The sequence below is a fragment of the Salvelinus alpinus genome, chromosome 26 (genome assembly GCF_045679555.1).
Source record: "Salvelinus alpinus chromosome 26, SLU_Salpinus.1, whole genome shotgun sequence".
Lineage (NCBI taxonomy): Eukaryota > Metazoa > Chordata > Actinopteri > Salmoniformes > Salmonidae > Salvelinus > Salvelinus alpinus.
Window position 1 is genome coordinate 6,039,899 of NC_092111.1, and position 22,300 is coordinate 6,062,198.

General features: G+C 43.5%; 3 protein-coding genes across 6 annotated transcripts in view; 1 reads left to right on the top strand and 2 right to left on the bottom strand.

The window, feature by feature from the left end:
* The window catches only part of LOC139554506 (superkiller complex protein 2-like), a 48,361-nt gene extending 47,278 nt beyond the window's left edge, over positions 1–1,083 (bottom strand). Inside the window, exons 1-2 of one of the 2 annotated variants that reach the window (XM_071367339.1) lie at positions 1,041–1,083; positions 403–524 (exon numbers count right to left, since the gene is read on the bottom strand). In XM_071367339.1, the coding sequence (XP_071223440.1) occupies positions 403–524; positions 1,041–1,068 (150 nt within the window). In that variant the 5' untranslated portion in view covers positions 1,069–1,083. The other variant, XM_071367340.1, reaches the window with a different exon arrangement.
* Positions 468–4,300, top strand: LOC139554508 (negative elongation factor E-like). Of its 2 annotated transcripts, XM_071367343.1 has the most exons (12): positions 468–606; positions 921–981; positions 1,632–1,717; positions 1,987–2,059; positions 2,152–2,297; positions 2,509–2,586; positions 2,787–2,824; positions 2,901–3,169; positions 3,310–3,454; positions 3,626–3,680; positions 3,762–3,864; positions 3,968–4,300. In XM_071367343.1, the coding sequence occupies exons 1-12, from the start codon at positions 550–552 to the stop codon at positions 4,039–4,041; spliced, it is 1,185 nt and encodes a 394-aa protein (XP_071223444.1). In that variant the 5' UTR covers positions 468–549; the 3' UTR covers positions 4,042–4,300. The 2 variants fall into 2 exon arrangements, with proteins under 2 accessions (XP_071223444.1, XP_071223445.1); XM_071367344.1 differs by lacking the exons at positions 468–606; positions 921–981 and adding an exon at positions 1,111–1,223.
* A 506-nt stretch (positions 4,301–4,806) lies between these two features.
* On the bottom strand, positions 4,807–21,096 carry LOC139554507 (zinc finger and BTB domain-containing protein 12-like). 2 transcript variants are annotated; one of them, XM_071367342.1, is made up of 5 exons: positions 20,978–21,096; positions 8,869–9,089; positions 7,172–7,366; positions 6,756–6,950; positions 4,807–6,399 (listed from the first exon to the last, which is right to left on the bottom strand). In XM_071367342.1, the coding sequence occupies exons 2-5, from the start codon at positions 9,070–9,072 to the stop codon at positions 5,308–5,310; spliced, it is 1,686 nt and encodes a 561-aa protein (XP_071223443.1). In that variant the 5' UTR covers positions 9,073–9,089; positions 20,978–21,096; the 3' UTR covers positions 4,807–5,307. The 2 variants fall into 2 exon arrangements, with proteins under 2 accessions (XP_071223443.1, XP_071223442.1); XM_071367341.1 differs by lacking the exon at positions 20,978–21,096 and adding an exon at positions 9,878–10,286.
* Positions 21,097–22,300: the final 1,204 nt, after the last annotated feature.

The window sequence follows — 22,300 nt, forward strand, 5'->3', positions numbered from 1 at the left end:
GGTACCGGAGTGTCAAGCCTAGGTCCAAGAAGCTTCTAAACAGCTTCTAACTCTAAGCCATAAGACTCCTGAACATCTAATCAAATGGCTACTCAGACTATTTGGATCCACCCTCTTCTACACTGCTGCTACTCTGTTATTATTTATGCATAGTCACTAATAACTCTACCTACATGCACATATTACCCCCACACATTGACTCTGTACCGGTACCCCCTATATATAGCACCGCTATTGTTATTTACTGCTGCTCTTTAATTATTTGTTATTCTTAACTTTTTTTGTATTTTCTTAAAACTGCATTGTTGGTTAAGGGCTTGTAAATAAGCATTTCACTGTAAGTTCTACACATGTTGTATTCGGCATATGTGACATATAAAATTTGATTTGAGTCATACTGACCGTGCTTTGTGGATACAGGGGCTGGTCATTGGGCTGTGGATGTGTGATGAGCTCAAACCTGCCAGAGCAACCCATCTCCAGCAGGGATAGCGGGAGATCTGTGGGGCCCACAGGGGGAAGATCTATGGAGAGAGAAATGGGATTGAGATGAATAGCCTAGTTTCTATGGGCTGTCCTCTATCGCGCAATACATTAGAGTCCATTGTAAGATATTGAATCATATAAACATATATTGTAATGTCATCATTTAGTGCTTTAGCTGATAATTTTCTGCTAATAACACGTTGCGCATGTTGGGAGGGACTAGCGTTACATTTCTGCAATATGAATGAGAGCTGAACTGGCTAGCTAACGTTAGCTAGGCTAACCCAAGTTGTTATATTCGCCAGTAAACTGTATTGCTAGCAAGTTACTTTAAAGCAAAGCTTACAGCAATGGCCTTAACCGTATGCCTAATTCATTATCTGTACATATGATCTAAATCTCCTTCACCTATTCTTTCCATTTCTCCACCGCAGATTAAAGTTGGTGCAGCAGTTCACTGTCTATTCGGGAAATGGCAAAGATTGGTAGGCGGAAGTAGGTCAAATTGCCATATGTAATACGATATATATCTCAATATTAATACATTCTCTTACTAAATGTTGTCAAGTGTAGGCCATGCATTCCTTATAATTTACTTATTCTATCAATTTTAGCAAGTTGAATAGTTATTTTTCTTATTCATGCGCCCTAACAACTGTGTACGTCATTTTCATGCGCCTGTGTTTTTGTGTTGGTGAATGGGTGTGATTACAACTAGCTATAGTAACGTAACAGAGGTAACAAAATAATTACATTTCTAAATACAATAGTGTCAATGTAGTGTATTTTGTTTATTGTTGTAGTCTGAAAGCTACATTCCCATATTGTTGATAAGAAATTATATACTTTCCACTGCCCTGTGTAACACAATGTAGATGGCTAGTAGTAGCAGCTAATGTTAATAGGTAGCTAGCCAACCAACCAGCTAACAAGCTAACGTAAGGTTTTAAAATGTTGTCAGATGCATGCAGAATGTAGAAACAGAAATCTATTTGGTCGTGAACAAAGTGTAAATAGTAGTTTTTGAGTTTATGCAATTGCATTATAGAGTTGAATTCAACCACACTTGTGTATTGGTATTCATTGTGTTGTGCAAATATGTCCACTATTCTGGTTGTCCATTCCTTTTTCACACTACTTTCCAGCTGGGTTCGACATGGTGGTGTTCCCAAGCTCTTTGACGGAGGAAGAGGAGTCTCTGCAGAAGAAATATGCCAAACTCAAGAAAAAGGTGAAAAACTTGAAGAATCTCCTCACTTGACTAGAGAGAAATCTATGTATCCGTATCCTGCTTCTGACAATGAGATGTGTCACTGCCCCCACATTTGCAGATGTGATCAGGAGTAGTCCTAGGTCTTTGTTAAATTCACCGGTCAGTCATCATCATCACACTCATAATGTTGAAAGTTAGATATCATTATTATGTTACCAAACTCCGATTGGCCTTAGTGTTTACACCTCTTATTGTCTCTTTCTCTCCATCTATCCTCACACCTCTAGAAAAAGGCACTGCTGGCTTTGAAGAAGCAGCAGAGTTCAACCAGCCAGACCAATCAGAGTGGATTGAAGCGAAGTATGTGGCTTTGTCTTCACTTTTTAAAACTGTATTACTAAGCAGATACTTTGTCAGAGTTGATTATGTTGCATCTACTCTCTCCCTCCTAGCTTTGTCAGACCAGCCGGTGCTAGATACTGCGACAGCTACAGAGCAGGCAAAGATGCTTATCAAGTCTGGAGCCATCAGCGCCATCAAGTCAGAGAATAAGAACTCTGGCTTCAAGCGCTCTAGAACGCTAGAGATCAAGCTCAAGGTGAGATACAAAATGCAAGGATGTGTAATGTGAATTGATCATAGAATAAATTATTGATACAACAATTTATATACATACTAATAATGTTTAAAGCTGAGACAGTTGCAAATTCCTTTTAAATCTGACACATAAACTAGTCTGTGATGGAACTCAAATGTATCAATTTATGGTTTGGTAATGATTTGTTATATTTTCTCTTTCTGTTTACCAGGATCCAGAGAAAGTCCCAGGCCCTGTGGCTTTCCAACCATTCCAAAGGAGCATGTCCACTGATGAGGAACTTTCTGAGGTAAAATTAGAATTAAATGACATCCCATGTAAAATCAGCCAATGAATTGATGAACTCTACCTACAAAATGGCATGCATTTACAGTATTTTGCCAATGCTGTCTGCCTGTATTGTGGCCACAGAACCAGTGAGTTGGATATTTTTTGGGGGGGGGATATACAACTGATGCTGTTGCTTTTAAATTTTTATTTCTACTCCAGGCTGGCAAAAGAGCCCACAGAAAATCTTTGTACGAGAGGTAAGCCTAAAAGCTCTGATAAATAATAGACGCTGGTTCTCTGTATAAGGCGGTTTAACATCTCAATCTCTAACAGCTTCGTCACTCCAGGTGACCGGGCGGCTCGTGACGACGAGGAGGAGGGAGGCGGCGGCCTTTCCACCAGCAGAGACATGGAGCGAGAGAGAGACAGAGGAGACCGAGAGATGGACAGAGAGAGGGAGCGCGACAGAGAGAGAGACCGGGGCAGTGGCGACCGGGGCAGGGACAGAGAGCCGCGAGACCGGGAGAGAGACAGGAGCCAGGACGGAGACCGGGAAAGGGGAGGAGACAGAGAGTCACGTGAGCGAGACGGACCGTTCAGACGTGAGTATTAGTTTACTGGACTTCTGTCTTTTCATGTGTCTTATCATTGGCATTCTTAAAAGGATGTTTAGCTCAAAATACAAAGTCAAGGATGGAATAATGGAACTGTTTTTCTTCTCCCTTATCTTTCCCCCTCTCAGGATCAGACTCGTACCCGGAGCGGAGGGGGGTGAGGAAGGGGAACACCGTGTACGTGTATGGAACTGGCCTTGTGGAGGACAACCTGCGTTCAGCCTTCTCCCAACAGGGCACCATCATTGACCTGTCCATGGATTCCCCACGCAAGTACGGCTACATTACTTTTATGTCCTTGTGGGTGTGTGATTGAGAGAGCATCCAAAACTGAAATTGTTCAGTGTTTTAAAATGTTTTGCAGTTGAAAACTAAAACTAGTCCAGTAAGTCCCTCACTGTTTTGTTCTGTTTGGTGCTAATGAACACAGCCTTGTCTTTATAGCTGTGCATTCATCACCTTTGAGAAGATGGAGTCTGCAGACCAAGCTGTAGCGGAGGTCAGTATAGCTCTAGCTCCCTGTCCCAACTTAAGGCATTATAGTGTAAAACCTATCATCTATACACTCTTCTTCTCCCAGTTGAATGGAAGCACGGTGGGAGACGTCCCCATCAAAGTCAGCATCGCCAGGAAGCAGCCCATGCTGGAGGCAGCCACCGGCAAATCTGTTTGGGCCACTCTGGGTAAATATCAGTTCTAGTCAAACACAGATCGGACTAACAAGCAGTGTTTGACAGGAAGTGTCAACTCTGGATTCATGTATACTTTCTCTCTTTCCCCTTACAGCTGTGCAGAACAGTGCCAAAGGTTCCTACAGAGACAAGAGAAACCAGGTTGTGTACAGTGAGGATTTCCTATGAGCTAAGAGGCATGCCGCATTGGAGATCTGTAAGAATCAACGAGTTAGCGTTGTATGCATTTTCTATATTGCATTTTGTGTTGGTTGTTGATTGCCTGTTAGCCCCGATGTGTCAGTTCTGAGTAGATGCTACATTTCATTCAAGGCCAGGATGTGTAATGGCAATGACCATGTGAACAGAGATTGTGGTGGTTTGGTCTTGCACCCAGGGGTTTCATTGTTTTGTGGAGCTCAATAAATCACATCAATACATTTGTCCATCTGGTTGTCTGATGCGGTCTTGCTTTGAATCAAAGGATCGAATTAGATTTGTCACTGTATCAATGTAATAACACAGTGTATGTCTCATAGCTGTAGGCCATGAAATCCACCTACCTCTCACATGCATCGATTTGTCTGTTTCCTTTGGTTTAGCACGATACAATGCAGACGTATAAAGCTGTAACGTAACAAAATGTGGACTAAGTGAAGGGTTCTGAACACTTTCCAAATGCACTGTATATTAACACGTCATTTTGTGCACATTTACAGAATAGTGTCTCGAGTCCTGAGTAAACGCGCATTGCACAAAGTGTAGTTCTCTTACTATTTGTCCTTTTGTGATGAGCATGATTATGGAATGATAGCCTACTTTATTATTTTGGGTACTTCTTTTAAATATAGTGTCTTACACTGTTAAGTACACATTGTTACAAATAAATGTTTAACTAATTACACATTACAAATCAGCTGGTACATTCCAACAAGAAGCTCACCTTCAAACACACAAATGTAAAATATTTTATTGGGCAGCCAGTGAGTTACAAATGAGACAATAAGGTCTAAAACTGAGGTGTGCACAACTCCAGTCCTCCAGAGCCACGGTGCTGTACAGTAGGTCATCGTTTCCCCCCCCTTCAATTAAATAATTAAGAGATAAATAATCAATCCATGTCATTGACTGGCCAGAGCTTCAAACCAGCATACACTTCGGCCCGTGAGGAGGACCGGAGTTGTGCACCCCAGGTCTAAAAGTAGGGGTTTTCCCTTTCAAGATCTTAGTAGGTCCCTCCAGCACACACAACCTCGTTTCCAACCCACAAACTCAAAGGCACACTCCAAACCACTCTTTTGGCAATTAGAGCAGAAGGTAAGCACACAGCCGCTTGCTTGAATAACCCCCCTGTACCTCCAACTGTAACCTGTAATGCTTAGTCAATGAGTGTACATTTTGGCTGAGAGGAGGGGTAAGGGAGCATCTCTCCTCCTCCCTGTTCCAGTGTCCTTTTCAAAAGTCAAATCTGTCCTGAGTGTCTCCCTCTCCTTCCCCTGGCCCTGCCACTCGCTCCATCTCAGCCTGTGCCTCCAAGCTGTTCTGAGCGGTCGTCTTCCCATGCTGCTCCTTGAGGTGGCGTCGCAGCGCCGGCTTGTGGGCGAAGCGCGAGTGGCAGTAGGCGCAGCAGTGGGGCCGCTCACCGCTGTGTAGGTTCATGTGATCGCACAGCGTGGACTTCTGCGTGAATGTCTTGTCGCAGAGTGGGCAGCGGTGGACCTTGGCACCGCGGTGCACGGTCATGTGGCGGTTGAGGTTACTGGAGTGGTTGAAGTGTTTGCCGCAGCAGGGGCACACGTACAGCAAGTGGGTGGCGCGCGTGTGGACAGCCAGAGAGTGGGCCGAGGGGAAGGTCAGGCCGCATTGCTCACATGCCACCGGCCCCGCTGTGCTGGAGGTGGAGCCCACCACGGCCACAGACTCATCCCCCGCCCCGTCACCACCTGTTGGCACAGCCGCCATCCCCATGTTACCTTCACCTCCATCACCACTGGGGTCGTCCAGGTTGTAGTGGGCCTGACCATTCCCGTCCCGGGGCACCAGCTCCTCTCCCGGAACCTCCCCCATCCCGTATTCTAGCCGTGGGAGATCGCCCCCCGAGAGGAAAGCTGACCTTATGGCTTCCTGGCTGAAGTCCAGGCCAAAGCCCTGCATCATCTCCGCCCCGGTAGGTAGACGCCACGCCTCCTGGTATTGCATACCCAGAGGCCTCCTCTCCCTCTCGCGGTACGAGCCACGCTTCCTCTTGAAGCCCCTCCCCCTCCCCCGGCCCACTTTGGGTGAGTCGGTGAGTCTACGCCTCCAGCCTTGGAGCCCCTCCCTCTCGAAGCCGCTGTTGCGGATGGCCATTTCAGCTGGGGCCATATCATCACCCCTGCCCCCTCCCACTATGACACTGTCCGTATCTTGGTACTGGCACCCCTGATGACCCTCTGTGGCTTCCTCTCCGCCTTCCTCTGCATCTCGCCTCTCTTCCGGCTCCTGCTCATCCTCGATGCAGATCCGGAACACGTCATAATCCTCCCTGCCCTCCTCTGTTACTCTCACCTGGAACAACATGAGACCGATTTGAGTGTGCTACTAATCAATGTCCTTGTGTAGCTACCAGACCTGGGTTCAAATACTATTTAAAATATCTCAACTACTTTCACATACATTTGATCAAAGTATTTATTCAGATATATATTTTATTTGAAACGACAAGTAGTTGAAAATCCTCAAATACCTTGGTTAAATGTATGCAGTGTATTTAAAAATAGTATTTGAAACAAGTATTTGGAAAATCCTCTCAAATATAATTTGGTAAACTTTTTTTTTTTTTTACAACGAAAAAAACATTCAAATACTCAACAAAAACTGTACAGACGGATGCAGTGGTAAGTGTTGTTCCTGAATTGCCTTACTTTGATCTCATCCATTGTGTTAGGGTCATCATCGTGTTGTATGTCTGTCTTCGTGTTTGAGTCTGTACGGTCATCAGCCTGAGACTGTACAGGGCTGTGAGGCTGCAGTGAGGAATGATCAGCAGAGGTTGACATAAGGGAGTGGCTGCCGCCACTGACTGTCACTGGCATCGATTGGCTCTCTTCTGACTTGATCTGAAAATGAGCGGTGGAGAAAAAAGAATGAAGACGAGCCAGTTCAACATCTTCACAGGTAAAAACAATCCAGCCTTTGATAAATCACATAGTAGATAAGTTCAGTAAGTATTTGCCTTCTACAATTGAAGCACGGTATAATAACATTTTACGTTGTGATTTCAATCAATTGCTTCAATAGGGTGCCTTTGACTATACACTAACCAAAATAAGCAACTAACCTTTGGTGAGCTGGGGTTCTTTGGCTGCATGTACTTGCCCAGGGCTCCCCGGCACTTCTCCACAACATGCTCCATCTGCAGGTAGCTAGCGGCCGTCAGGTAATTGACTATCTCCTTGGGGCTGAACTGCAGCACACCGGTGTAACAGGACTGGAGCAGCTCACATACCACCGAGGAACTGTGAAGGACTGACACCTAGAGGGCAAAATAGGAAAAAAAACACACCAAACAGCTATTTTACTGTTACGTCTCAGATACACTATAAATACAAAAAAGTATGTGGACACCCCTTCAGACGCAATCTCCATAGACATTGGCAGTAGAATGGCCTTACTGAAGAGCGCAGTGACTTTCCACGTGGCACCGTCATAGGATGTCACCTTTTCAACAAGTGAATATGTCAAATTTCTGCCCTGTTAGAGCTGCCCCGGTCAACTGGAAGTGCTGTTATTGTAAGTTATGTTAAGTGGAAATGTCTAGGAGCTACAACAGCTCAGCCGCAAAGTGGTAAGCCATACAAGCTCACAGAACGGGACGGCCAAGTGGTGAAGCACGTAGTGCGTAAAAATCGTCTGTCCCCGGTTGAAACACTCACTACTGAGTTCCAAACTGCCCCTGGAAGCAACCCCAGCACAAGAACTGTTCATGGGAGTTTCATGAAATGGGTTTCATGGCTGAGCAGTCCCACAGAAGCCTAAGATCACTATGCGCAGTGCCAAGCATCAGCTGGAGTGGTGTAAAGCTCACTGCCATTGGACTCTGGAGCAATAGAAACGCTTTCTCTGGAGTGATGAATCACGCTTCACCATCTGGAAGTACGACGGCGAATCTGGGTTTGGCGGATGCCAGAACAACTACCTGCACGAATGCAGTGCCAACTGTAAAGTTTGGTGGAGGAGGAATAATGGTCTGGGACGGTTTTTCATGGTTCGGGTTAGGCCCCTTAGTTCCATTGAAGGGAAATCTTAACGCTACAGCATACAATGACATTCTAGACGATTCTGTGCTTCCAACTTTGCGGCAACAGTTTGGGGAAGGCCCTTTCCTGTTTCAGCATGACAATGAGAGGTCCATACAGAAATTGTTTGTCGAGATCAGTGTGGAAGAACTTGACTGGCCTACACAGAGCCCTGACCTCAACCCCATCAAACACCTTTGGGATGAATTGCGCCAACTGCAAGCCAGGCCTAATCGCCCAACATCAGTGCCCGACCTCACTAATGCGATTGTGGCTGAATGGAAGCAAGTCCCCGCAGAAATGTTCCAACATCTAGTGGAAAGCCTCCCTAAAGAGTGGATGCTGTTTTAGCAGCAAAGGGGGGGGGGGGGGGGGGGACCAACTCCATATTAATGCCCATGATTTTGAAATGAGATGTTCAACAAGCCGGTGTCCATATACTTTTGGTCATGTAGTGTATTTTTTTAATGATCAATCGTGTAAGCCATTAGTGTCATATCCTGCAAGACTTGTGATAGAATCTACTATAATGAGGCATAGGACTGGAACCACAGCTGGCATGACAAAACATTTGATAACTTCCCAGGCTCAAAGATATGCCTATTAAAACAGTCAGATCATTGAAAGGGTATGTGACAAGAAGTGTCTGTCAGGGGCTAGTACATCTGAAGCTGACACTCAACATTTATCAAACATAACCCAAATAGTGTGCATCACGGTGGCTTTCCCTGGCACCCACCTGCAGTTCAGAGGAGGGGTTGAGCAGGAACTGGTCCCTAAGGAAGGGGGAGCAGGCAGCAAGGACCACTTTGTGTCCACGGAATGTCTGCCTGCCGCTGGCCACTATAGTGATGTCACAGAACTGCTGTCTGGACCTCAGGGAGTTCATGCTCTTCAGGGTGGCGTCACCGTGACCCGGCAACCGGAAACACAGCACCTCCATCTTAGCTACCGTGGAGCCTATAGGAGAGACATGAAGAGGACTCTTGAAATTCTGCAATGATCATAAAAATACTAATATTTTAAAAGGGAACATTTAGCATCTGGATCAACCAAAGGGAAACGTGGAACTTTCTTGGGTCTGAACATTTCTCCAGCTAGTCATACTGGCCAAATTCAGACCAGAGAGCAAGCCCCATGGCTGTACAAGAGGCATGATGGTGTCTGACTATACTTCAAAGAGTAAAAGCACAACAGCTCCCATATCTCGGCTTGACATCCAACATTCCCTGTGATTATTAATTGAAGTTAGAGTATGTGAGGTCATTGTTTGCTCGTTTTGATTTCAAGGCTTGTCAAGCAGGTCACAACGAGTAGCAGAAATCAGCTATATGACATGGCTCTCTATGGCAAAAAAAATTACATCAAGCGCCTACTAGCCTAGGTTGAAGATAATCATACATTGTTTTTCGACCTAACTTTAGCTACTAGTTACCTATATCAAAGATTATATCTCATTGTTTTATGTGACTATAAAGCTAACGTAATACTACTGCTGCTGTTAACGTTACTAGCTAAAGTTAGCAAATGATGCTAGTGTAGCTAAGGTCAACTGTGCAGGTTTTAAATTTCGCGAACGGTCATGTTATTGTGTATCCAACCACTCGCATAGCTAACGTTACCCAGCTAGGAGTACCTCGCTAACTAGCTTGTTGCCTCCCTACTAGCCACAGGCCGTTAGCTAGCCGTCGTTTGTGACCTGCCTGCTAAAAGACAGTAAAGTCGACGTTAGTTTAGTGTTTCCTTACCTGCAACTACTGTAGATATATTTTCCCCTTACTATATGTTGTGGAATAACTAGGCACTCAATAACCGGTCATTCATTGTATATTGGCTAGCAAGCCAGCTAGCTAACGTTAGTATGTTTACTTTGTTAGCTTGTTTTAAACGAGCGTCAGTAGTTACACAGCCACAAAGTCATAAACCCCGCCTATTTCTACAATTCATCTTCTTAAATTTTGATTTTAAAGCAAACATTAACCACACTGCTAACCTTACGCCTAACATTACATTAAGACCAAAAAAACGTATATTAGTTTTCATGAATTTTTACGATACAGCTAGCCATTTTCTTTTCAACGAGAGTGGACCAGCACTTCTCGTGACAACTAGTGATGGGCATTCCGGCTCTTTTCAGTGAGCCAGCTCGTTTGGCACAGCTCAACAAAAAGAGCCGGCTCTTTCATCTCCCAAACGGCTCTGAAAAAAATATGTTTTGTATTTTTTCAAGTCAAACAGTTTGCGATAGTTTGACTATGATTGGGGTTAAAACAATTCTAATTAAATTATTAAATGAAATCATACTCTACCTCAACCACAATGCATGTAAAAATGCATTGGTTTGTTATGAAAAATAATCATATTAAACATTTGCATTTAAAGTATAACTTTTTAATGTATAAACAAAGTGAATATAAATCTAACCATTCAAAACGAATACAATCTGAACAGCATAATAGAATATTGCACCATATCAAAGAAAAAACAATTAGCAAAACTGCAGCATCCCACAAATTGAAATAAATGTAAAAAAGGATGCTATTACACATGTGCATTTAAAGTATAACTTTTTCATGTATATAAACAAAGTGCATATAAATGTAAAAATTCTAAATGAAAACAATCTGAACAACATAATAATAGAATATTGCACCATATCAAAGAAAAATAAATAACAATATGCAGAACTGCAGCATTCCACTTAAAACATTAAACTGGTCCCTCTTTTCTCTCTCTTCTGTATTGCCATGTTATAACCAGCAGCACACAGCAATGCTGACCATACTTTGCTTTTATGAGAGATTTGCATTCAGAAATGCAAGCTGCCTGACTTTCGAGGGGTTGATGCGGTTTCTTCTCTCAGTAATGATTTGTCCCGTTTTCGAGAAGACCCTCTCAGAGGGAACGGATGTGGCCACTATGCAGAGTCTCCCTGTCATGACTTTAGTAAGCCGTAGGTAGACAGAGGCCTTGTTCTTCCACCAGCTCAGAGGAGGAGGGGCTCCTCCAAACAGGATCCCACCTCCATTATGGCATCTGCTGAGGGATTCCTTCGGGGCTGCATCCCCAGTTGCTCTCTCGTCAGCATCCAAACAGCAGAAGTTTGTGGCACTACTGCTGGTGCTTCTGCTCCATCTGATCCCTCTTCTTGTTGCCCTGGTGCCTGAGCCAGCTGACTGCTGGGGCTGTCCCTCCCTGCTGCTGAGGTTATTCTTTGAAGAGCCTCATCAATCGTTCTGGCATCACTGAAGGTTAACTTCTTAAACCTGGGGTCAAGTGCAGCGGTTTCTGATAGCACGTGATTATATTCCATTCATGGAACTTTCTGTCCATTGATGAACATAGGGTGTCCATCAACTCTGTCACATGTCCTGTGGTTACATTTGCTTCTCTCTGGAGGCTGGCTGTGACTCGCTGCAGACCATTACACAGGAGCAAAAGTCTTGAGGCTGTCACATAGCTGAAAAGAGAGAACAGTAACTTATTAGTTCAGGTTCATGTTTTGTCTACTGATACTACTATTCTCATCTACTGCTCAAATACAGTTGAAGTCGGAAGTTTACATTCACTTAGGTTGGAGTCATTAAAACTTGTTTTTCAACCACTACACAAATTTCTTGGTAACAAACTATAGTTTTGGCAAGTCGGTTAGGACATCTACTTTGTGCATGACACAAGTAATTTTTCCAACAATTGTTTACAGACAGATTATTTCACTTATAATGCACTGTAACACAATTCCAGTGGGTCAGAAGTTTACTAAGTTGACTGTGCCTTTAAACCGCTTGGGAAAAACCAGAAAATTATGTCATGGCTTTAGAAGCTTCTGATAGCCTAATTGACATCATTTGAGTCAATTGGAGGTGTACATGTGGATGTATTTCAAGGCCTACCTTCAAACTCAGTGCCTCTTTGCTTGACATCATGGGACAATCAAAAGAAATCAGCCAAGACCTCAGAAAAACAATTGTAGACCTCCACAAGTCTGGTTCATCCTTGGGATATATAGCAATTTCCAAGTGCCTGAAGGTACCACATTCATCTGTACAAACAATAGTACGCAAGTATAAACACCATGGGACCACGCAGCCGTCATACCGCTCAGGAAGGAGATGCGTTCTGTCTCCTAGAGATGAACATACTTTGGTGAGAAAAGTGCAAATCAATCCCAGAACAACAAAGGACCTTGTGAAGATGCTGGAGGAAACAGGTACAAAAGTATCTATATCCACAGTAAAGAGTCTTTTATCGACATAACCTGAAAGGCCGCTCAGCAAGGAAGAAGCCACTGCTCAAAACCACCATAAAAAAGCCAGACTACGGTTTGCAACTGCACATGGGGACAAAGATCGTACTTTTTAGAGAAATGTCCTCTGGTTTGATGAAACAAAAATAGAACAGTTTGGCCATAATGACCATCGTTATGTTTGGAGGAAACAGGGGGAGGCTTGCAAGCCGAAGAACACCATCCCAACCGGGAAGCACAGGGGCTGGCAGCATCATGTTGTGGGAGTGCTTTGCTGCAGGAGGGACTGGTGCTTTACAAAATATATGGCATCATGAGGAAGGGAAATTATGTGGATATATTAAAGCAACATCTCAAGACATCAGTCAGGAAGTTAAAGCTTGGTCGCAAATGGGTCTTCCAAATGGACAATGACCCCAAGCATACGTCCAAAGTTGTGGCAAAATGGCTTAAGGACAACAAAGTCAAGGTATTGGAGTGGCCATCACAAAGCCCTGACCTCAATCCTCTAGAAAATTTGTGGGCAGATCTGAAAAAGTGTGTGCGAGCAAGGAGTCCTACAAACCTGACCCTGTTACACCAGCTCTGTCAGGAGGAATGGGACAAAATTCACCCAACTTATTGTGGAAGGCTACCCAAAACGTTTGACCCAAGTTAAACAATTTAAAGGCAATGCTACCAAATACTAATTGAGTGAATGTAATCTTCTGACCAACTGGGAATGTGATAAAAGAAATAAAAGCTGAAATAAGTCACTCTCTACTATTATTCTGACATTTCACATTCTTAAAATAAAATGGTGATCCTAACTGACCTAAGACAGGGCATTTTTACTAGTATTAAATGTCAGGAATTGTGAAACAGAGTTTAAATGTATTTGGCTAAGGTGTATGTAAACATCCGACTTCAACTGTACATATATAATACTGGATTAAATAATGTAGTAATAACTGCTTACTGTTCCTCTCTACACTTATCTCCACAGTGACCTGCTCAAAGGGTTCCAGGACTCTGCACAACTCCTCCACCACCACCTCCCATTCCTCTTGGGTCAGAGCATCAACAGGTGCATTGATAATGGCCAAGGTAGAGATGATGGCATCCTTTGACTCAAGAAACCGCTTCAACATATAAAATGTTGAATTCCACCTTGTAGTGCAATCTCCCCATCTGGCGTTGTGTAGACTTTAGTTTTTCAGCACCTACTCTGCTCCTGTGGAAGTATTCCACAGCTGCTTTCACTTTGTCCACAGTGGGCTTCATCACCTTCAGATGCTCTCTTACAATCAGGTTGATTGTGTGCGTAAGACATGGATGATGGGTCCATTTAAAAATGTCCCACATGGTTATGTTAGCTGCATTGTCGCTAACACAACAGACCACTTTTCCATCTACTTGCCATTCTCTGGCCACTCCCAACAGTTCCTCTGCCAAGTTCTGAGGTGTGTCTGTCGCTGAACTTAAAGCAGTCCAGAAGACAGCTAGACATCGAAAAATCTTCAATGAAGTGACCAATGAACCAAAGATGCGTGGGGGAAGGCTGAGCCAACTCACTCACAGTCACACACTTAGCAGCCGAGGAGAGAGGAAGGACAGCTGTGAAAACAACAGAATAGGGTTTTCCTGCTTGGAATTGTGTACTTTGGATTTAGACTATTGCTATAATTTCTAAAACCTCTGTCCTCCACGATTGAAAATGGCTGGAAATCAGTGGCAATCATTTTAGCCAATGCAATATCAATTTGGCCTTGTTTTGATACAGACATAGACTTTGGCATAAACTGGTCCATAGTCTGCGTTGCTGTGGGTCGCAGAGTAGGCCTACTTGACTGAGTGGATACATCTCCACGTGTGGAGGTGCTGACTCCACCACTATCACTAGCAGGCCCGCTAGTTTCTCGAAGCTCCGCTACAGTTAGCTTCACAGTTGGGTGTACAGTTCGCATATGCCGGTGTAGGTTGTGCGTAGAACCGGCTTTATATGAGATTTTGTTTTGGCAAATTCTACATTATTAAAACGCATCCAAATGCCACTGTGCTTCTGACTCATTCAGCTGTTCGTCCTTCCTCTCTCTCCTCGGCTGCTAAGTGTGTGACTGTGAGTGAGTTGGCTCAGCCCTCCCTCACGCATCTTTGGTTCATTGGTTGACACTGCGTGTCTGATTGACAGGAACAACAGGTGAGGCTGTTAGTCTGAGCAGACAGTCAGAACGAATGTGGGTGCGCTTGAGCATTTATGCCTATATTTTTTTTATTTCTCAGTTCTTTCAATTAGTTAATTCTATTCATTTAAATCTCTTGATTATTCATATCTTAAAATAAAAATGATAAATAGATTTTCTGATATGCGAGCCGGCTCCCAACGTTCACCTACAAGAGCCATCTCTTAGAGCCGACTCGTTTGCGAAGGACCCATCACTAGTGACAACACAATGTACCCAACTAGCCGGTCAACTTTTTATTAAAGGGGAAGACACAAAAAGCAATTTCTGTAACTCAAGTCACGAATCATGTTTTGGAGTAAGCAACCTAAAGTATCTTTATCCTCAACATACAGTGAGTTAGGGATGGTTGTCAAACGTTATTTTTTTTGCTTTGGGGAGGGTTGTGTTTTTTTATTGGGTACAGGGGAGGGTATTGCATTTTCCCCTGATTTACATTAGCCATTTTGCGGGATTTACTATATAATGTCTTTCATATAGCCACATTTTCCTCATCTGCTTTTATCGCCTCCCATATCAAGGTGTTTTGGTGCTTCCCTTATGCACTACGCTTTTCCGCATGCTTACTATACCACAGATCAATACCCTACTAGTCTACCAGTGAACTGACTATCCTGCCCTCTATCCATAGCAACAATAATGGTAAGTGGATCATTTGTCCAGATTTGCAATAGGCTAAGTAGCAATCATAACACACATAAAATCATTCAAATCTACCTAATTTCCTATATTAATAGCCAATAGGCAGCAGAGGCCAGGTGCGCATGAAAGAACAGTGAAGACAAGTAGCTGAAAAAGATCCCCTATTGATCTTGTTTAGGGACAATACAATGATCCTACATAGACTGGCCTACAGCACCACACAGTTCTGGGTCTAATCTCGGAAGATTATAGAAAGGCACAGTAGCAGGCCAGTCTGGCTGTATTTTTACTTCTGATTACCTACCGATGCGCTGTCTGTTGCCCCTCATAAATCTTCCAAATCGTACTCTGATCATATAGGCCTATGCTTCCAGCCAGGCCCAGTTATTCAGGAAAGCTTGACACGTCCTACCTCCTTTTCCGATCGGAGCGGCTATTCATGAACCTAGAACATAACGCTTCAATACAGCCTAAATATTTGTCATTTAACTTTTAAATTGTATTACCTATCATGTGTGGCATAAATGTAACGGTATAACTTTAGTACGTCCCCTCGCACCGACACGGGCGCGAACCAGGGACCCTCTGCACACATCAACAACTGACACCCACGAAGCGTCGTTACCCATCGCTCCACAAAAGCTGCGGCCCTTGCAGAGCAAGGGGCAACACTACATCTAGGTTTCAGAGCAAGTGACGTAACTGATTGAAACGCTACTAGCGCGTACCCGCTAACTAGCTAGCCATTTCACATCCGTTACACTCACCCCCCTTTCAACCTCCTCCTTTTCCGCAGCAACCAGTGATCCGGGTCACGGCACCAATGTAACAGTATAACTTTACGTTGTCCCCTCGCCCCGACCTGGGCGCGAACCAGGGACCCTCCGCACACAACGGTCGCCCACGAAGCATCGTTACCCATCGCTCCACAAAGGCCACGGCCCTTGCAGAGCAAGGGGCAACACTACATCTAGGTTTCAGAGCAAGTGACGTAACTGATTGAAACGCTACTAGCGCGTACCCGCTAACTAGCTAGCCATTTCACATCCGTTACATAAACACATTTAGTCACAATGATTTACTCTGATCAGGATACTTCAAAAGTTCATCCCCTTCACTAATACAATTCCAGCATCCAAACTGCACAACAGCCATTCGATTCATGGAAAGAGACATTGTTACAAAACACCAAAAAGTTTAATGACATTGGGAGATTGTCAAACCAAGTATATCTGTTTGTCGAGATTGACATACTCTAATTGATTGTGGTGTTGAAAACGCAAACCTTGATGATAATCCCCCAAAATCGGTAATCCTATGCAGTTATGCATTGCTTATTTGGTTTTGTGGTGCATTGGCACATAAGCCTGCTGGTGGAAAATGTGTTGCATGTACAGTACCAGTCAAACGTTTGGACACACCTACTCATTCAAGGATTTTTGTTTATTTTTACTATTTTCTACATTGTAGAATAATAGTGAAGACATCAAAACTATGAAATAACACATGGAATCATCTTGTAACTAAAAAAGTGCTAAACAAATCAAAATATGTTATTTTTGAGAATCTTCAAATAGCCACCCTATGCCTTGGTGAGTTTTGCACACACTTGGCATTCTCTCAACCAGCTTCATGGAATGCATTTCAATTAACAGGTGTGCCTTGTTAAGTTAATTTGTGGAATTTATTTCCTTCTTAATGCGTTTGAGCAAATCAGTTGTGTTGTGACAAGGTAGGGGTGGTATAGAGAAGATAGCCCAATTTGGTAATTTTTTTATTTGGTTTATTTAACCTTTATTTAATTTGGCAAGTCAGTGAAGAACAAATTCTTATTTACAATGACTACATACACCGGCATAACCTGGATGACGCCGGGCCAATTGTGTGCTGCCCTATGGGACTCCCAATCATGGCCGGTTGTGATACAGCCTGGATTCGAACCAGGGTGTCTGTAGTGACGCCTCAAGCACTGAGATGCAGTGCCTTAAACCGCTGCGACACTCGGGAGTCCTATACCAAATACCAAGTCCATATTATGGCAAGAACAGCTCAAATAAGCAAAGAGAAACGACAGTCCATCATTAAGGTCAGTCAATACAGAACATTTCATGAACTTAAAGTTTCTTCAAGTGCAGTCGCAAAAACCATCAAGTACTATGATGAAACTGGCTCTCATGAGGACCGCCACAGGAAAGGAAGACCCAGAGTTCCTCTGCTGCAGAGGACAAGTTCATTTGAGTTAAATAAATGCTTCACATAGTTAAAGTAACAGACACATCTCAACATCAACTGTTCAGAGGAGACTGAGTGAATCAGGCTTTCATGGTCGAATTGCTGCAAATAAACCACTATTAAAGGACACCAATAAGAGAAAGAGACTTTCTTGGGCCAAGAAACATGAGCAATGGACATTAGCCCAGTGGAATTTTTTTTTGTCTGATGAGTCCAAATTTGAGATTTTTGGTTCCAACCGGTGTCTTTGTGAGATGCAGAGTAGGTGAACGGATGATCTACACATGTCTGGTTCCCACCGTCAAGCATGGAGGAGGAGGTATGATGGTATGGGAGTGCTTTGCTGGTGACACTGTCAGTGATTTATTTAGAATTCAAGGCACACATAACCAGCATGACTACCACAGCATTCTGCAGCGATACGCCATCCCATCTGGTTTGCGCTTAGTGGGACTATCATTTGTTTTTCAACAGGACAATGACCCAACACACCTCCAGGCTGTATAAGCGCTATTTGACCAAGGAGAGTGATGGTGCTGCATTAGATGACCTGGAAACCACAGTCACCCGACCTCAACCAAATTGAGATAATTTGGGATGAGTTGGACCGCAGAGTGAAGGAAAAGCAGCCAAGAAGTGCTCAGCATATCTGGGAACTCCTTCAAGACTGATGGAATAGCATTCCTCATGAAGTTGGTTGAGAGAATGCCAAGAGTGTGCAAAGCTGTCTTCAAGGTAAAGGGTGGCTACTTTGAAGAATCACAAGTATAAAATATATTTTGATTAGCCTCCCGAGTGGCGCAGTGGTCTAAGGCACTGCGGTCTAAGGCACTGCATCAGTGCTAGCTGTGCCACTAGAGATTCTGAGCTCGAGTCCAGGCTCTGCCGCGACCGGGAGACCCATGGGGCGGCGCACAATTGGCCCAGCGCCGTCAGGGTTAGGGGAGGGTTTGGCCAGCAGGGATGTCCTTCTCCCATCGCACGCTAGCAACTCCTGTGGTGGGCCGGGCAGAGTGCACGCTGACACGGTCGCCAGGTGTACGGTGTTTCGTCCAACACATTGGTGCGGCTGGCTTCTGGGTTAAGTGGGCATTGTGTCAAGAAGCAGTGCGGCTCGGTTGGGTTGTGTTTCGGAGGATGCACGGCTCTCGACCTTCGCCTCTCCCGAGTCTGTACGGGAGTTGCAGAGATGAGACAAGACTGTAACTACCAATTGGATACAATGAAATTGGGGAGAAAAGGGGGTTTTAAAAAATTGATATATATTTTGATTTGTTTAACACTTTTTTGGTTACTACATGATTAGTTTTGATATCTTCACTATTATTCTACAATGTAGAAAATAGTAAAAAATATATATAAGAAAAACCCTTGAATGAGTAGGTGTGTCCAAACTTGGACTGGTACTGTATTTTATATAATTATAGCTTCAAAATGTTGAAAAACAGATTGCCCCTAGCTAATCATTATCTGCAGCCAGCTCTGATCATAGTGTAATGAGACAGGCAGGGAGAGTGAGCTCATCCATGGTGGTAGTCGGCGAACCCTCAACCTTCTGGCCCGTTATTCCTGCGTGGCATCATCATCATCATCTTCTTCATTGAGGTTTAGCGGCGGTTGTCATCTAATAAATGTTGCATTTCCGCCACCTACTAGAATGGAGTACAACTCCCTTATAATTTGCTTGAATTATTATTATTTATTTTTTAATCAACAAATACCCTACATTCACTGAAAACCCACCTCTGCTATTTAAATCTATCTAGTCCTACCTCAGGTCAACAGCCTAAAAGGACAGGACACCACCAGTCAATACACACCATAACTTTGACATCAAGTCTCGTACACCCAAATACCTCTCTACAGCTGCCACCACAACCTCAATTTTCTTCGATTTACGTTCCATCCCTGCAATACAGTTGATAACCATAGCTATAAATGCAAAAAATCTAACTTTACTGAAGCATATATAACTTGTTGGCCTATCACTCTGTACTGTGTGGGGGAAATTCTACCTTTAACTAAGAATGATGAGAGTCAAAGTCAATAATCAATCAAGGTATTACTTTTATTAAAAACATTATAATAAGGAGGCTGGTCGCACCATCCACGCAGGTGAAATGGAGTGAGAGCCTGCTGCACAAAGAGTACAGGAGCATTTATATAGTCAAGATACCCCATGCAAGAATCTGCAAAACACGTGACCCTATGTATGTGTATGTGAGGGAGACAGACACCTGGGTGAAAAGGTTGCCTCAATCTGTCGCAAATGAGTGAGGACAATAGGGGCCAGAATGACAGGAAGTCACTCCAGACATACTTCCTCTAACAGTAGCTCAACAGTTCCCTCAAGTTTTACAAGCAAGCGCCTTTGACTGTCGGCCCAGATGATGTATGGTCGTACTGGTCACACACACAAACACACAAAACAGGAATCTTTCGCACAGAAATAGGCTCAAAACAGAACAGTAGTTCTATCACTGGTGTGCAGAATATAACATTTTGCCCTGTCTCCAGTTAAGCTAAGAGGAACCAGTTAGTTTCTGTCAGCTCTTGGCTGAGTGGCCAGACATTACGGGGTCATGCTACACACATAGAACAGTTAGAACAGGCCTCTTATTAATACACACACACTTTACCATTTTATATGAGTTTGATAAAGAAACTATCTCAATCCCAATGCCTAGGCTTAAAGAATTATATTTTAGTACACAAGCATTAGTAAGGTTTAACAGAAAATGCCCTCACAACTGGTACAGATCTACTACTCACACCACTCCTCTCAGGGTCCCTCCCTCTTGACCCATCTTCCTCTACTTTCATCACTGCCTCAGCATACAACTTCTGCACTACTCTAACTCTGGAAACAACCTGCCTCTCTCACACCTGGCATTTCTGATCTCCAGCCACATGGACACCCCTACAATGAACACATACCACCACTACTTTCCCCAATGCTACTCATTCCTTTGTCTCATGCCCTTTTGCACACTTCTCACACGTAGGAACCTCCCTCCTACACACTGATGTCACATGCCCATAAGCTTGACACCTGTATCAATGTAATGTATTCAGCACAAAAGCTTGTACGGGATAACGTATATCCTACAATCACTTTGTTGGGAAGACTCAACATCAAAACTCAAAAGAACAGACAACGACTCTTCTGTTTTATCTGCGTCACACCAAACGATGAGCATCACAAACACTTGGAATCTTCCCCTTCAGTTGGTCAACTTTCACATTTACCGCTACCCTAGTAATCACTCCTTTCAATGGCGCTCTTTTCCTGAAAGCAAAACAATTCACATATCTTGTCCCCACTCGTTTAATGCCGAGCGCCTGCTCCCTCTGACCAGCAGAAACACAAACAATGAATCACCAAACCACTTCTGGTTACCACCGATTCCACAGCACCCTACTTACTCTGTTTTCACCCACCCTGAAAACACAAATGTATCAGCCAAAAGGCAAGGGGCCACTTTTTCCAAAAATGTTCCTCCTACCGTCACAGACTCATCTGTATCCTGACCCTCGGTGCAAGCCTCGGGCTCCGAGAACTTCACCACACCTAGCCCCTCCGCCTTCAAGGAGCGGTTTCCCTGCGTGGCATCGACTGTGACACAAAACTATGCTGAAGTGGTAAAGTCGATATGTACGTTTATAAACAAAGGGCTTCTATAGCTGTTATTTTTTATTATTATTTTGCAGTTCAGTTTCTGAGGGGGAAGGGTGCGCATTTTTTTTACTGTTCCCCGGGGAGGGTCATGTGAAAAATACATGTATTACACCTTGTGGACCAGCCCCCCCTTAGTAAATTTCGAATTGCTCCTTACTATTTAAAAAAAAAAATGTATAATACCTTTTTTACTCTGCATTCTTGGGAATGGCTCAGAAGCAAGCATTTCATGGTTAAGTCTACACCAATTGTATTCGGCGCATGTGACATAACATTTGATTTGGCCATCATACATTATAATTAGGTAAGTAATAAAACAATTGACTGTTTCTTCAACCATTGGATTGGATCATACATCGTTTTAGAACAATGCATATTCATTTTTTTGACAACTTTTACTACACTACATTCCTAAAGAAAAGTATTTACTGATTACTCCATACATTTTCCCTGACACCCAAAAGTACTCGTTACATTTTGAATGTTTAGAAGAACAAGAAAATGGTCCAAATGCACATACTTATCAAGAGAACTCTGGTCATCCCTACTGCCTCTGATCTGGTGGACTCAAACACACATGCTTAGTTTGGAAATTATGTCTGAGTGTTGGCGTGTGCCCCTGGCTATCCGTAAATAAATAAAAAAACAAGCAAATGGTGCCTCTGGATTGCTTAATATAAGGAATTTGAAAGGATTTATATTTTTACTTTTGATACTGAGTATATTTTAGCGATTACATTTTGTGAAGGATGGTTTTGTTCTCTTTTAACATAAATATATGCCTTAGGACATGTTAATCACAAAACATAGCGTGACTGCAGAAAAGCTGTTGTTAATCTAGGGTGTCGACTGGGCAAACCACAAGGTTGAGACAAGATGGAAAAATGCTGAATAACAAGAAAACAGGAACTGAGGAATGTGTAGGGAAAATGCTGAATAACAAGAAAACAGGAACGGAGGAATGAGTAGAAACCAACAAATCAGCTCAATCTTCACAAACACCATTCCGGACATTTGAATCCTGAGTGCTGTGTCTGGGCACCACCTATAGGCTAGCAAGTTTAAACCACGCTAAGCCTCTACTGTGACAGGCCAACTCTAAAGTTGGAACTACCTCTGTCACAGTATAAAAGAAGATGTCTGTACTATT